Source organism: Lepeophtheirus salmonis, chromosome 14, assembly GCF_016086655.4.
Source record: "Lepeophtheirus salmonis chromosome 14, UVic_Lsal_1.4, whole genome shotgun sequence".
NCBI lineage: Eukaryota > Metazoa > Arthropoda > Copepoda > Siphonostomatoida > Caligidae > Lepeophtheirus > Lepeophtheirus salmonis.
In genome coordinates this window covers 7,529,415-7,546,017 of record NC_052144.2, presented here as the reverse complement: position 1 = coordinate 7,546,017, position 16,603 = coordinate 7,529,415, and the positions used below count along the sequence as shown (strand labels likewise).

The window sequence follows — 16,603 nt, the reverse complement described above, 5'->3', positions numbered from 1 at the left end:
TACATACATACGTATATGATATAAAACCTTATATTCAAAAAATAATTAGTCATAGAATACTGGATACTGAGTATAATGACGCACAGCCCCTGTATTTAATAGTCTTTGGTGATAAAATTAAGTCATTATTATCACAAAAACCATTTTGGTATCTTTTCTCCACAAGTGCGGGATTTGAAATCAATACAACCCTCCAAGGACATGATGAAAATATTCAAAGACTTGGGAGCAAAAACATGAGTCGATATATTACGTTGACGCATTCATCATTAGTGACAGACTTGTGTTTTGTTATATTAAATCAAGCTATATTAATGTTTGTAATGATGCATTGAAATTAAATAAATTTAGTAATAAAGTAAACTTAATATGTACGATGTATCTTATATCATACTAAAGTTAAAAAAGAACTACATGATTATTAGTAATTCAAATGCATTATCATTGGCTTCCTTCTGATAATTCGTTCAAGTTTTAAAAAAATTAAATTATAATAACTATATATACAGTTGATCTCCTTAGCCAATTCATACTCCCTAAAACAATTGTCAAATCATATAAATGATGAAATAACTTCTCTTAACTAGTAGTTAATGATGTAATTATACACAAATATTGGAATTACTCGGCAGGGAAATTCTTCCTTTGAATACTTTTAGTCTTGCTCAAAATATTTATTTAATCCACATCTCAATAAGTATTAAACTAGTGTTGTTTGAAATGACAGATAGTGTACACAACGACATAAAATTAATCCGGCCAAGAATCTGTAGAGAACTTAAGAATGTTTTATCGTTTAAGAGGTGTCATCCGGTTTTAATTGCGGGCCCCTTTTCAAAAAGTGTAATAATAAAAGTAAAAAAATATGTACGAGAACTAAAAAGAGGCTACAGAGAGTAGACAAAAAAAACGTTTTCATTTGATAGGCTGTTGAAAAAAACCATGTATTTTGATTGGACTTTTTTCTTTTGTAGCTTATAGGAATCTTTTTCTTTTTTCAATGAGGAAAGATAAAAGTAAGGCACAATTTGTTATAGAGGACTGCCTATTCTGCCTCAGGATTATTATATATAAAGTACTTTAGCTCCTCGTCCCCGGCCATGCATTGTCCCTTCTGTACCTCCTCGTCTACTACTACGCACTGTTTCTCTTCTCTTTCTTCTCTGCACTTTTTTCCTTTTCTTTGGATTTCTTTATTTCTTCCTTCTAGTCTGATTCCCCGTGTTCTTTTTCAGTTAAACGACGCCAACGGAAACGAGTCCTACTAGAAGTTTGGAAGAAAGGACTTCTCCTTCGTGTATCATTTGGACTTTCTGCTCAGCACATTGATTGGATTGATTTAGTAATTATTTGGACGGTGCGATAATTGTCTTCGAGGTGAGTTAAAGAGTACTGCTACGAGATGAGTCTAGTTCTGGAGCGGTAGGGGGAGTGTGGGAATCTGAAAATATCCGTGGGATCTTTGCTGTAGGCCAGTGTAGGGTACGGCCTGGGTACTCTATGCGAGTTGTTTGGGGTGTGGAGTGAGTGACGCCTTGTTGATAGTTGATGTACTTGTCTTGCAGAGCCATAGAAGGAGAGTGCATTAAGCGCAATAGTGAGATAGAGACTCTTGTAGCCGGAAATCCGTACGTGGTTGTGATTGATATGGCTGCCACCGCAGCGACAAGTATAATGCCGGCCATTTCTCAGCTGAAAGACAAGTAAGTGCACTGAATAGCCCCTTATTGATGCTGACTTAGCGCCGTCCTTAGGAAGAACGGGAGCATGGAAGGGTGGAAAGCCAAACTGGATATTCCCCCTCGGGACAACAGGAAGAGAACGAGCGACGTGACAGCCACCAAAGGCAATGAGTTTGAAGACTTTTGTCTGAAGCGAGAAACGCTAATGGGGATATTCGAGAAAGGGTGGGAAAAGCCGAGCCCCATTCAAGAGGCCAGCATCCCCGTGGCACTGAGTGGCAGAGACATATTGGCCAGGGCAAAAAACGGGACTGGAAAGACTGGCGCCTATTCGATCCCCATTTTAGAGCAGATCGACCCAAGCAACGATGTGATTCAAGGTAAAAGAGCCCGAGTAGCCCCTGTGCGTAATAGTAGGTAAAGAAGTGCTCCTTTTTAGGAATGATAATCGTGCCCACGAGAGAGTTAGCCCTGCAGACGAGTCAGATTTGTATCGAATTAAGTAAGCATAGGAACGTGAAGGTCATGGTCACGACTGGTGGAACGAATTTAAAGGAAGACATAATGCGGATTTACGAAAAAGTGCATCTGGTTGTTGCCACTCCTGGTCGTATTCTGGATCTGATCGAGAAAGGAGTCGCCAAAGTAATGAATTGTAAAGTAATATGCCTTGATGAAGCTGATAAATTATTAGGCCACGATTTCAAAGGTATGCTCGATAGACTTATCGAGCATTTACCTGAGCGAAGACAGATTCTGCTTTACTCCGCCACATTTCCTCTGACTGTAGAATATTTTATGGTGAGTTTACTGCAAGTTTTAAGGAGGTGTAGCTGGTAATGAAATCTTTTCAGAAAAGACATATGAAGTCTCCCTACGAAGTTAATTTGATGGATGAACTGACACTAAAAGGAATCACTCAGTACTATGCCTTCGTTCAAGAGAGGCAAAAGGTTCATTGTTTGAATACACTGTTTACAAAATTACAGGTAATTGTCTTTTTCACTTGCATTTCACTGTATCTAGTTATCCCAACTTATTTCCAATTTTAGATAAATCAAAGTATTATATTTTGCAACTCAACGCAACGTGTAGAACTATTGGCTAAGAAAATTACGGAGTTGGGCTATTCATGCTATTATATTCACGCCAAAATGGCGCAGACGCACCGGAACAGAGTCTTTCATGACTTCAGAGCTGGTTTATGTCGTAATTTAGTTTGCTCCGGTAAGATTTACTCAAAGAAGTTTTTTAAATATTTTCGTTGCAATTTTTTCTTTCTTAGATTTATTTACCAGAGGAATTGATATACAAGCTGTGAACGTAGTCATTAATTTTGACTTTCCCAAAATGGCAGAAACTTATCTTCACAGGATTGGTAGATCTGGTCGTTTTGGTCACTTGGGTATTGCCATTAATCTTATTACTTACGATGACAGGTTCCTTCTTCATCGCATAGAAGGTGAACTTGGAACAGAAATAAAACCTATACCAAAGGTATGTAAATTTTTTACGGTTTTTTTCTCCCTTTAAGTATCTATAGGATGACTTTTTTAAAACTTGAAAATTCCCTTGATTGCTATAACGATTAGTCTTACTGATAATCTTATCATTAATTTATATATATTATTGTGAGAGTTTGTGGACTTATTTGGATCTATTTGTTAGGTAATCGAACCTGCACTCTATGTGGCAGAAGCTCATTTGGAAGAACCTGAAGAGCAACAACAATAAATAATTCATCTTAGATGTATATCAAGTCTTCGCATCTACTGACAGATTGAAAACTTCATGTATATATTTCCTCAAATTATCAATTATGTATTAGATTATATCCGAGTCCATTATTATATATATATATTTATATCTGGTCGCCAAAAAAAAGTTCAAAATAGTTCCATGTTAATGGATATTTTTTCACCTAGAACTGCGACCCTCTGAACATAATTTACTATTATCTAATGATTGAAAATCCTACACTTTCATACTTTAGGATTTCATTGTTTCTTTCTTTGCATAGTACCTGTTGTTTAGTACTGCATTTTTGATGAAAAAGTCAATTCTTTGTCTTGCGTAAGTAGCAGGCATATTGAATAATAGTCGTACGTATATATATTTTTATTATATTTTCGTTACATCACGAATACTTCTGAGATCATATGATTAAAATGGCTTGCTGTCTGATCCTATATAACTTTCATGCTCGAGAGCGGTCCTTGGAGCTAATCAGCCATCGAATTGCCATCACAAATCATAAAATAAGTTAACTCTGAAATCTAGATCTTCTCTGATTCGCTACAAGGACTGTTGTTTCAAATTATCTCTCGCTTGAATAGAGGGTCAGCTATGCTTGAATCATATCAGAAAAACTTATGCGGTCTTGAATATTTCATATTCATAAAAAATAATTACCATTTCTAAATTCATCTTTTTTTTTCTCTCTCTAAGATCAAAAACTGTAAATGTATTGTTAATTGATCATATAAATTGTAAGATGTATTTTTTTTTACCATGTTCGAATTCCATTTATTCGGAATATCTACCTGAGTACTTCCTACGTCTTAAAGACCTGGAATTAAAGGGTAGGCTTTATCTAATGAAAATCGAAGATCTAGTAATTTTGCTGGGGTTTTGTGAGGATTAGGGATCAGTTCAAAATTCAAAATTAAATGTTATTGATCCATTTTGTATTATTGAAATTAATTGATAGTCAGAATTGGATTTTTTTTCGACACAGTTTGGCACTCATTTTATCAAATAAAAAACAAAAATCTAAAAAAAAAAAATTAAATTTAAAGGATTATTGGTAGGCTTATTTCAATTTTTCGCATTTGTGTAAAATTGTATTGTATTAACTGTTAACATCCTTTGTAAGCCGATGAAACATCAATAAAAAATCCAATAAATAACCCCATTTATCTAATTTATTTGAATGATGAAATCTGTCTATTTGGAAGTACGAGACGAATTATTTGTATAAGTTCTGTATGGATGAACTCTGGACATAAATAGAAGGTAAATAAATAAATATTTAATGAATCATTTTGTTAGTCCCTATCATTGTGTGATGATAAAAACATTTCTATACCCAGCTCGATGAGTATAAACAATGATTACTTAATTTATCCTGATTTTTCCTTTGTTAAAAATTGAAAGATTTTTGACGCTGTTTAATCTCACACCTAACTACTATGCATCTTTTCCAGGTCATTTTGCAAGTTGGAATATTAAAAGTACAACCCAAATAATCCAAAATTTCTCGATCTGGAAACTGGATAAAGACAATGTAAGTACCTTTATATTTAATGAATGCATTTGTTTGTTCCAATTATTGTGTGATGATAAAACGTTTCTATACCCAGCTCGATGAGTATAAACAATGATTATTTAATTTATCCTGATTTTTCCTTTGTTAAAAATTGCAAGATTTTTGACGCTGTTTAATCTCACACCTAACTACTATGCATCTTTTCCAGGTCATTTTGCAAGTTGGAATATTAAAAGTACAACCCAAATAATCCAAAATTTCTCGATCTGGAAACTGGATAAAGACAATGTAAGTACCTTTATATTTAATGAATGCATTTGTTTGTTCCAATTATTGTGTGATGATAAAAACATTTCTATACCCAGCTCGATGAGTATAAACAATGATTATTTAATTTATCCTGATTTTTCCTTTGTTAAAAATTGCAAGATTTTTGACGCTGTTTAATCTCACACCTAACTACTATGCATCTTTTCCAGGTCATTTTGCAAGTTGGAATATTAAAAGTACAACCCAAATAATCCAAAATTTCTCGATCTGGAAACTCTGGATAAAGACAATGTAAGTACCTTTATATTTAATGAATATATTTGCTTGCTCCAATCATTGTGTGATGATAAAAACATTTCTATACCCAGCTCGATGAGTATAAACAATGATTATTTAATTTATCCTGATTTTTCCTTTGTTAAAAATTGCAAGATTTTTGACGCTGTTTAATCTCACACCTAACTACTATGCATCTTTTCCAGGTCATTTTGCAAGTTGGAATATTAAAAGTACAACCCAAATAATCCAAAATTTCTCGATCTGGAAACTGGATAAAGACAATGTAAGTACCTTTATATTTAATGAATGCATTTGTTTGTTCCAATTATTGTGTGATGATAAAACGTTTCTATACCCAGCTCGATGAGTATAAACAATGATTATTTAATTTATCCTGATTTTTCCTTTGTTAAAAATTGTAAGATTTTTGACGCTGTTTAATCTCAATCCTAACTACTATGTATCTTTTCCAGGTCATTTTGCAAGTTGGAATATTAAAAGGACAACCCAAATAATCCATGATTTCTTGATTTGGAAACTCTTGATAAAGACAATGTAAGTACCTTTATATTTAATGAATGCATTTGTTTGTTCCAATTATTGTGTGATGATAAAACGTTTCTATACCCAGCTCGATGAGTAAAAACAATGATTATTTAATTTATCCTGATTTTTTCTTTGCAATTAATTTTACGATTGTTGATACTTTTAAATCTCTGACTTAACCTGTTTTTTCTTTTTCTTTTTTTCAGGCAAGGATTCATTTTGCTAATAAAATTAGTTGTTAGTAGCGCTTAAAGCCTTTTTCGATAGCTTAAATCTATGTATGGATTGATGTTTTTCTATTTTGTGTAAGTTTCCGTCTTTTTCTTCAATTTTTTTTTCATGATGAAAATATTTATTTAATTCTAAACCTAGCTCTTTGATGCTCATATGATATTAATTAAAATCTGATAAAATTTACAAGTCTTTATACAATATATCTCTAATCAATGAGTTGCTGTCATTTATGTTTTAATTTGTTTGTATTATAGGTGTTACTTTTTTGGTATTCGTTCTATATCTCCTAGAATCATAATATGAGGTAAGTTAAATTAATCAGGTAGTAATGCCCTGATCAACTTACAAGGACTTAACCCTTTTATGTATAACAACTGAAAAAAATGCCCCACTTGAGTACATAGTACAATTTTTACTATTTCATATTACAAGAGTCTTATTGTCTAGCAGGTCACTTCAATTGCGTCTTCTGTCTCTGGGAGGGAACATTTTTTGAGGTGAGATTGTTTATCTAGTCTAATTTCAGTTTTTATGATGATACACAATAACATTCTAAACCTAGCTCTCTTTGAATCTCATAAATAATGATATGATTTCATTTTCTGATCAAACTAATTTGGAGCAAATAATTTTTTTACGATTTTCTGGCCTGTTTTTTTAAAAATAAATATGTTTAATTCGTAGGTGTTCGACTTCTGTAGCCTTAGTAGTTCTGGTCATTTTGGTCTCTTGAATATCGTCATTTATCTTTTTACTTAAGATGACGGGTTCCTTCTTCATGGCGGAGAAGTTGAATTTGGAACATAAAACCGGTGGTACAAAGTGTATGTATTAGTTTTTTTTTTTTTTTAAGTATCTTTAGGATGACATTTTTTTTAAACTTGAAAATTTCTTGATTGTTTTAACGATTAGTCTTACTGACGATACTATCATTAATTGATTGTAAATTATTGTGCGTATTAGTGGACTTATTTGAATCTATTCTTAGGTAATCTAGCCTTTACTCTATATGGCAGATTCTCATTGAAAGGAATCTGGGGAACAACATCAATTGGAGTGAAGGTGAGTTTAAAATAAAATAAAATATTATTATTTCTATGATGATAAAACTAAAACATTCTAAACCTAGCTCAGTTTGAATCTAATAAATTATGATATAACTTAATTTTCTGATAAATTAACTTTGAAACATACAATTTTAACGAATTATTTGGTCTGTTTGTATTGAATTTACTTTTTATTTGTAGGTGTTTGCTACTATTGTGTTGCCCGAGGCCGTGATATTTACTTGATTTGTAACATGATCATTTAATTCTGTATTTTGGATGAGTGAGGGTAAGTTTGTTTGTTAAGTTTATTTTAAGTTCTTATGATGATAAAACTTTAAACATTCTAAACCTAGCTCATTTTGAATCATTAAAATTGTGATATTACTTAAATTTTCTGATAAATTAACTAGGTATCAAGACATTTTATGAATTTTATATATAGCTGGTTTAAAAAAAAAAACCTCTTTAACTTACAGGTGTCCGCTAGGATTTGGAATTGGATTTTGTATTTATTTGTGGGTAACTTTCGTGAAAAATGGTAAGATCGTTTAATTTTTCAATAATAGTTCTTCATTTGGAAAGTGTTCGTCTGCTTCTTTTTACTGACTTCATTATGTGGTTATATTTTTACCTAATTCGTGTACCATTAAATGAGTGGTAATGGTGCTAGGAAGTGACCGCAAAGGATTCCAATTTATTTTATCAAGGTGTTAATTGAAGATGAGAGGAAATACTTTTTATTTATGTATTCGAGGACCTTGCGTAATTTCGGACCTTTATCTTTCATTAATTTGAAATAAATTATGATATTTTATGAGTTGTATTTTTATTTCTGATGCTAGACGATTTAAATAGAAGGAGATTAGTGTGTCTAATTTGCCGATTAGATGGCTCTCTCACTTCTAAAAGATTAAAGTTTCTCGACTTAGATTTAGACATTAGATCTTCAACTAAGTATTGCATGAAAAGTAATTTGTCATGCACTATGGATATTGAATATTTTCGTAGTTATGTTATGGTACTAATTTTTTACTCATATAATTTAATGGATTCCATGTCTAAAGTGAACACACACTTTTTGGAAATTTTTGACATAGAAATCGCCGGGTTTGATAATTTTAGGTGAGAGTGTACCTCAACAAAAGAACAATATGAAATTTTAGGCTTATGTGAGCACGACGGCCCTTTGTGTTGGGTCAAAGTTAGGTCGTCTTCGATGGATATTCCAACTTCAGTAGGATACAACTCAGCTCTTACTCAACCGATTTCCAAAATTTGCTTATAAACACTCTAGAGCAAGTGATTAATATATTGTTTATAAAAAAAAAATATTGCCGAAAATGCAAAGATGATATTTTTCCTAAATAGTTAAAATTTGCGCTTAGCCATTCCTTGAATTTGATTTTGCCAATTTTTTTTCATGAGTTTAAACCACTCATCATACACAACTATACAAAAAATTAGAGTGGGATCTCCATTGAATCATCTTCGATTTGCTCTAAATATAACGAAATCATATTTCTCGTAGTAGTAGGTTCCTTATTTTTTTTAGTATACTGAAAGTGAATCTGTTTATATCAAAGATTTTACTGAAAATTACAACTTAGTAATCCAGGATGTACCTCAGGGTTATCATCGGTATTCTTATTAAGCGACCATGCAGACCCGGGTATTTAATAAAAAAATAATTTTTGTAATTACTCATGTAAATGATCTTTGACTACAGTTGCCATATCATAGTATACTCATTTCAGTACCAACTAATTAAATATATTCAGAAATTATAATATTACCACTAACTTTATAGACTACAAATTTGATCGACACTGAACAGCTTTCTTAAACCTGGAACGTCATTCAGGGAACTTTCATAACGCTGAAGTTAGGCACTTTTTCTCTACTAGTCACGTAACACGGCACGACGTTGCCTATATTGTATCACGTAACCTCTCTCCAACAAGAAAACTGTTACTTATCTTTTAGGTACTTATGTACGTAACTCAAAAATTCTGAACAAAATGCATGTCTAAAGTCTGTATCTGTCCCCCTTTGTAAATAAATAACGAATTTACCTTTAACCATGTTCAGAATTTTGAGTTACGTACATAAGGCTATGGTAAATTCTGACCATACGAGATTCTTGGTCTCTGGATGGATTTTTCGCTAATAAGTTGTTTTTGTTTGACCAGAAAAATTAAAAATACAAAAAACGAATTATTGTAAAAATAGGAAAAGGGAGAACGTGTATTCAGGCACCATTATATAGGTGGAGAGAGTACTTCTTTTCAGAAAATACATAGATTGAGATGAACTGTCATCTATAGACTATAGTATATATGGTGCAGTTAAAGTAAGAAATCTGTTACTATGCATAATAACTAGTTAATGTGCAAAATCATTGAAATCTTAAATTTTACATTATCTTCCGAGACCCTTTCCTAAGGCAAAAGTTAATGCTCGGCTCATGCCGCATGGGATATGTAGCATGTCCACAGGGCTTGATTTAAAGTAAGCACCTTTCGTCAATTCATGTATTATGATAAGGGACGCCATCCACTGTAACCACGGTTGATATTCCGTGACACATGCCGTGTTGCGTGGCAACGTAAATAACAAACGGCTTGTAACCCACCGCCAACTCATGTAATATCATCAGAAACGGCATCAACTAAGGACACAGTTCATATCCCGGCACACGGGCTGTCTTGCGTGCTAATGAGACTAACAACCGCGTTGCAATCTGTTATGTATTTAATATTTATCAACTATAGCCGCAGTTCATATCCCGACCCATGGGTTTTGTTACGTGCAAACGAGACTGAAACGGGTTGTAATATATCGCCAATTAATGTAATATCATCGGAAACGACATCCGCTTTAGCCCCGGTTGATATCACAACCCAAGGGTTGTTTGCTTGTCAGCACGACTAACAAACGGGTTGTAACCCCCCGCCAAGTCTAAATATGTTTATAACTGAAACCCAAAGTATAGTTATACCATGATTAAATAGAATAGAAATGTTAAATTGCACAATGTTCCAAATTTAGGTTTACCGATATTTAAAAAAAACTTCGAAGAAGTGTTTACACTTGAAAATAGCATATTATTTCTGCAAATTGAATCTTCTCTTCCCCTGTTAACAATCTATTTCAATATCAATGATTCATTGGAATACCAAATTTATGTTAAAGATAAAGAATAAAAGCAAAAGAAAGTTGCTCATATATGGTTCCAGTACAAAAATAGAGGATGTGACTCAAGTATGTAACTTACTTTCCTTTGCTAAATCTTTTCAGCAAATAGAAAAGGCACCATCAAAAATTGAACGCTGCATAGAAATTCTCGATACACTAGATGTTTTAGAAGTGGAGGAAAATTGAATAAGATATATTTTTTATCAACTTAGAATGAGCCTTACATCTTTAAAAACCAGGAGACACTTTCCTGGTCTTCTTGCAACGGCAATTATATGGCAAAATACAAGTCTAACACTATACAGACAATTGCTTTCTGAACGTCTTCTCTATCTTCCATGTGTCAGCCATCTTAACCGTGTAACAAGTGTTCTCAATTTCGAGGCTAGATTTCCTCCCGGCTACAATCAAATATTTACAGTCTAGAATCGAATGTCTGTCCCACGAAGAACAAAAAGTTTCCTTGATTTTTGATGAGGTGTACTCCTCCAAAAGGGTGGAATTTAGTGGAGGTAAATTTTTGGGATTACAATCGGATGGTGAAATAACTAAGACCGTGCTTTGTTTTATGATAAGAAGTATTTCTTCCCAATACAAAGATATTATTGGAATGATTCCTTAGTCAGAAATCAACTCGGAGATTATTAAAAAAATTTACAATGATGTGATGCCCACTCCCGTCATCGTCGCTTTTATATCGATGATCTGTGTGACGGTTCTTTGAAACCTTTCACAGAAAATCCAATTGCAATGGGGCACAAAATATTTCTCTTGTTCGGTACTGTACATTTATAATAATTTTTTGAATAAGAAGAATTTCTTTTACCCTGCGTTTCTTCCTCACTCCATTGAACGCGTAAAAGTGAATCTTTCTGAAAGATTCTTTAGTCTAACAACTATAAATGGATTGCAACACTACGAAATGCCAGATTCTCCAGATTGGATAGAAACATCTGAACTTATGGAAATCATAAATAAATTTTGGAGTATTGTTTCTGTTGAGTGCGCAAATTCTGGGGTCAGATAACGTAGGGCGGAAAGAAAACTCGTCAATAAAAATTATAGACTAAATTTGAATTTTTTAATTATGTTCCACGACGTGATATCAAGATGGAAAAAGAGTCTTTAATATACAAAAGTCGGTGGACTTATTAAAGAGACGCTTATGGTAGCAAAGCATACTCCCAAAACTTTGTGTGATCTGGCAAATTATTTGTTGGACCAAAAGGGTTTCACCTGTCTATAAATTTTCAAGTATGAGGAGTCATCGTCTATTGAAGAGGATGAATTGAACTTCTGCAATTTCATTAATATATCTACCTTACAGAAGGAGTTTACTTTAGATGCTGTCCAAGCTGATATATTATTTTATGTTGCTGGATATGTAGGTGACTCGATTAATAAATCTAATTCCTGTGTACTCTGTCGCAAACTTCTATTGTCAGATAAAATGATCAATCTGGAAGATACTGATGAAAGAAATCAAATTTAATATTTATTGAACTCTGTAAATTGAGGAGTTTTAAAAAAACCCATCCAACATATTATCCATGCCTATGATTTAAGGAGCTTGATTTTCAATTCGAGTTAGAATATGGAGCTTTCTATCTTATAAAAACACCCCGGTCTCTATTCCTTAATTTATTTACTAAACTCATTCGTGATGAAAAATTATCGTCGATTTTATACCAATATTGTAAAGAGGGGCATAGTTATTATAATTTTGCTGATCAAGTGGCCCTCCAGTTTTTTATTATTACCAGCAAGAATTTTCTGAGCGAAAAGAATAGTCAAATACATAAAAGTCGAAAACGAAGGAATCACGGAACGGCAACTTTAAGTAGAAAAATCACTAAGTTATAATCAAGTTCATAGTATTTTCTATTCATAGCAAATAATTTTTACCAATATTGGTAATCATTCATTGTTTCGTGTAACTGAATAATATTATTTATTCAAAAGAATATTGAATTCTCTATTGGCTTCCTTTTAAAAATATTTACAAATAAGTCAGTAAATTTTTTAATAATTACTAATAAACAATTAGGTTTTAAAAAAAAGTTAAAACATCTACTGAAATGGATAAATACTGTTGCCACCATTCCTACATAATTTTATATCACAACTCATAAGTAGAAGTAATTAACATTCCTTTAACGCTTTAGTTAACATTCTCGGTATTATATTTAAATTCTTTCTTTTCTATATATGTAGCTTGTTTTTATTAAAACATCAGTTGTATAATTATTTTCTCCCTACTTTTTGAGTGCGCAATCCCCTTTTATTATATCCCAGTAGTATTATAGCAAAATTTATCTTTTAGTCGAGACGTAATTACTCTGGGCGATGGCATGCACTATTGCTAGAAACTAATGATAATAATGATTTATTAAAAGTTTAAGCCCTATCAATCCTATTTCATTCTCTTTACAAAATAATGACGAAACGAAGAAGAATTGAAACGTGTCAAAATGAAAAATTGAAGAAGAAATAAACTTCTCATCATTTTAAGCATAACCAACTTTGGAATCAGGGTACACACTAATTAATTAATAATTTATTTTGATATCATACATATACATTGGCAGTAGTAGGTTGATTAATCTATAATCAATTTCTAATTTATGGTCTCAAGTGGATCATAAGCGATTCTACTCTACTCAATTGACTCAAGTTGAAACAACACAGTCTAAGTAGTTTTAAATAAATGTACCTGAGTTAAAGTTCAAAGAACTATATTTTAAAAAGAAAAATTGGTTTGTACAAATAGGGAATAAATTACTTGTATACATAATACAAAATCTGAAGTAATAAAATACAAACATTTTAATTGATTAAATAAGTACGAATTTCCATTGGCTCAAGAAGAATATCAAAATCTCGAATAATGTCGCTCAAATATTCATCACCGCCTAATGAGAGTTCTCTGATGGTTTTAATTGATAAATATCTTGGATTAAATACATTCAAAATGTTAAAAGTAACAGACTTAGAATATTCTAGATCTTCATTGACGTCAAAAAAATGCTCGAAACGAACAATAATTCCGTTGAAATGTTTTTCTAAGGATAAAATATGTACATTCAAGGGCAAGGCTCCCTTTTTAATCGGATAATCTTTTGGCGGTTGGGGCTTTTTATTAGAAAATGAAAGGATTGCGTCATCGTAAGTTTGAAGGGCAAGTTTGCGAGTGAGTACTCGAGACGAAGATTCCTCAAAAACCAAATAATGTTTCCCTATGCAGACCAATCCTTTTCCATATGCAACTTCATTCAATGGTTCTCCTACACCAAATCCATCTCTGGACATAAGACGTCTGTGTAACATCAGCTCTATTTCACCATTATTAAGACTAGTTCCTCCTTGACTTCGATCGGTCAGAACACTCATTCGGACTAAATCATCTTCTACGCTGATCGTACTTGTAATTGGATAATAATTTCTACTTACAGGATCAAGATTTAAATCCAAGGGCCAAGTTGCTCTATAATCTTTCCTTCTTTTCATAAACTGTCTACCGTTTGAGTCAGTATAGAAGGATTCATTTGAATGGATGCTCTTACATCTGTATTTTATAATGACGTTTTTCCCTACATCTACTATTGGGATGGGCCCCACTAACCATTCGATCTCCAAATATTCATTATAATTGTTCACTCTAACAATTGCACTTGCCCAATTGGAAAACTCAATTTCGATTTCCGTAATATAATTACTTTCTCTCATAAAAGGCTTAGAAGTTGCTTTTAATATTGTAGGTTCTTGATTCAACGGTTTAAATACATAGGCACCACCTATACTGCTAACGTAATATCCCATTTTAATACTCAGAGGAAATTTACCGAGTGGTGTGTCTATTCCTTCTATATTTCCTTTCGGATCCAAGATGAGTGAGATTTTAAATTCTTGGTCATTACTGGATATAGTTATTTTTTCATTTTTGAATTTATTCTTTCTTGATTCATTTCCAACGTTTACTTTATATATTTGAAATGACATAGGAGGGATATTTGTGGCTTCAAAGTAAACGATTGATTCATTTGAAGAGTAGGATTTTCTTCCAGGTATATTCAATATTTTTCTAGACACAGGGAAAACTACTGATTCGTCTATACCTTCAATATTATAATGAAACAATCCGTTTGCAGGAAAACGAGCAGTATAATTAATATAATGAGAAAGCGGGTTGTAAATAGTTACATAAAAGTCACGTTTAGATTGCGAAGTAAATTGGCATTCGGTAATGTTTAAAAGTGGGCAGAATGTGATTTCTTGATCTTTCGAGTAGTTTAATTTTGTAACCGCACTCTTGATCACTTCATAACATTTGTCTACACCAATTGACAATCTATGCAAGTAATCATTAGTCACATGCTGTCTAGCAGTCCCTGTAATAGCATCGTGATGTTGACCTACTGCGACAGCTCTCATCAAGCTATACACATTTCTCGAATGTAAATCAGCAAGTACATTTAGTTGTTTACAGGCTTGAAGTATATTATTTGAAAACCTAATCATTCTCTTCAAAGAGGGTCTAGAACTAAAGTATCCAGTCCAATAGCCTCTTGTGTCCATCGAATATGGGAAAAAATCATCTTTTTTGATAGGATAATCGATTTTGGAGTTTTTTTAGTACTGCTTCCATGTAACAAGATGGAGTTGAATAAACCACATTTAGTTTCTTCCTGTCTGAAAAATATGATATTATCTTATCCATGTTCTTAAACCATCCAAACGCATCTGTGTATTGAAAATCCCCACCCATAGTCATAGGCAAATTATTGGTCTTGAAATAGGAAGACTGCTTTATAGATTCATTTAAAAATTGATTCATTATCAAAATTTCAGATTCATCTTCTATTGAATCATCATTGCAGAATATATCGAAGCAAAAACCCGTGGGAGGAACATAGTGATTTGGTAAAATACCAGTAAAAAGTCTGGAGCCGTTAGGCCGACCTTCCCATATCATTTCTAGTGTTTTTCCTTTTTTTCGTTTGTCGAAATCTGCATGATCAACTCTAGCAAAGTAAAGTCCTTTGAAGCCCATTTCATGAAATAAGTTGGCTTGTTCTTTTGAATGGCCAAAGGGATCAATTTGCCAAGCAATCTTAGGTTTCGACACTGGACCAAAGGTATTGTTTAAAAATCTCAGACCTAAAGACATCTTTTAATTGAACAAAGTGAAAACAAAATGAGAAGTTTAATATATCTAAATTATATATATATATTCATACTTGATCAATAATTGCATTGTAATGAGCAGCGGCTTCATCGTTCATAGACCATCCTCCATTTATGAACTCCAATCTTCCCTCGTTAACCAACTTTTCCACTTCTATTTTCCTATGCTCACTTTGTTCATTCCACCATCTCCAGAAGAATGCAATTTCCACGTATATAAATCTTCTATTTTTATCTTCTAGGAGGGCTTCAACTACCGAATCTAAGATAGCCTGAACACTTGCAATAGTTACATCTTTTTTGGTCCCATAATAGTATTGATCTACAGTTTTGAGCCATCCCACATCATCATGAGTATGAGGTATGAAGTGAACATTCAGAACATTATCCAAAGTCTGCGGGCAATTACTTTTCTTTGGAGACGACACAATTGTTTTCTGTTTTCCAAATGATATAAAATTAAAAAAGCATAAAGACCAGATGATAATCCGTGACATCTCGCTCCGGATAAAACTCACGAAGAAGAATGAAACACTAAAATCAAGTTTTCACTAAAATTATTTCGTATATATACAAATGAGAATAAACATTTTAAAGGCAAGCGCTATTTTTATCAATATACACATATTTTAACTATCGTTTGCTCGTCAACTTGCCACAATTTACCCCTGAAATAACAAATCCATCTTAATTTTGAAAACTGGATAATAAATCAGTTTGTTATAGAATGTAACAAGGCAACAGGGACTTGAATGTAAATGTTATTTAATCAAATGATTTACTAGACCATGAATTTCTCTATGACTAGACTCTCTATAAATATGCAGTACTCATTAAAATGTACTAATTGCACTCTACTTGACTTTAATTATACTTCAATTCCCGTCCTTCTCAAG

General features: G+C 32.7%; 2 protein-coding genes and 1 long non-coding RNA gene across 3 annotated transcripts; 2 read left to right on the top strand and 1 right to left on the bottom strand.

The window, feature by feature from the left end:
* Positions 1-657: 657 nt before the first annotated feature.
* On the top strand, positions 658-4,591 carry me31B (ATP-dependent RNA helicase me31b). Its single transcript, XM_040724823.2, has 8 exons — positions 658-1,377; positions 1,566-1,703; positions 1,755-2,062; positions 2,122-2,483; positions 2,537-2,671; positions 2,735-2,909; positions 2,968-3,179; positions 3,351-4,591. The coding sequence occupies exons 2-8, from the start codon at positions 1,648-1,650 to the stop codon at positions 3,414-3,416; spliced, it is 1,314 nt and encodes a 437-aa protein (XP_040580757.1). The 5' UTR covers positions 658-1,377; positions 1,566-1,647; the 3' UTR covers positions 3,417-4,591.
* Positions 4,592-4,857: 266 nt separating this feature from the next.
* Positions 4,858-8,142, top strand: LOC121129146 (uncharacterized). The gene is made up of 12 exons (XR_005868353.2): positions 4,858-4,968; positions 5,159-5,238; positions 5,430-5,511; positions 5,703-5,782; positions 5,973-6,054; positions 6,252-6,350; positions 6,534-6,583; positions 6,730-6,776; positions 6,964-7,103; positions 7,268-7,341; positions 7,527-7,614; positions 7,805-8,142. It is a non-coding gene; the product is annotated as an uncharacterized lncRNA (long non-coding RNA).
* A 5,099-nt stretch (positions 8,143-13,241) lies between these two features.
* LOC121129141 (lysosomal alpha-mannosidase) lies at positions 13,242-16,339 on the bottom strand. Its single transcript, XM_040724822.2, is given in 3 exon segments — positions 13,242-15,140; positions 15,142-15,690; positions 15,761-16,339. Coding segments are annotated over 3 exon segments (2,784 nt in total). The 5' UTR covers positions 16,205-16,339; the 3' UTR covers positions 13,242-13,349.
* Positions 16,340-16,603: the final 264 nt, after the last annotated feature.

Bases quoted from the DNA above. Each gene is read 5' to 3' on its own strand.
- me31B (XM_040724823.2), top strand. From the start codon at position 1,648: ATGGCTGCCACCGCAGCGACAAGTATAATGCCGGCCATTTCTCAGCTG. The intron at 2,484-2,536 runs GTGAGTTTACTG...AAATCTTTTCAG, and splicing joins TGACTGTAGAATATTTTATG to AAAAGACATATGAAGTCTCC. The intron at 2,672-2,734 runs GTAATTGTCTTT...TTCCAATTTTAG, and splicing joins CACTGTTTACAAAATTACAG to ATAAATCAAAGTATTATATT.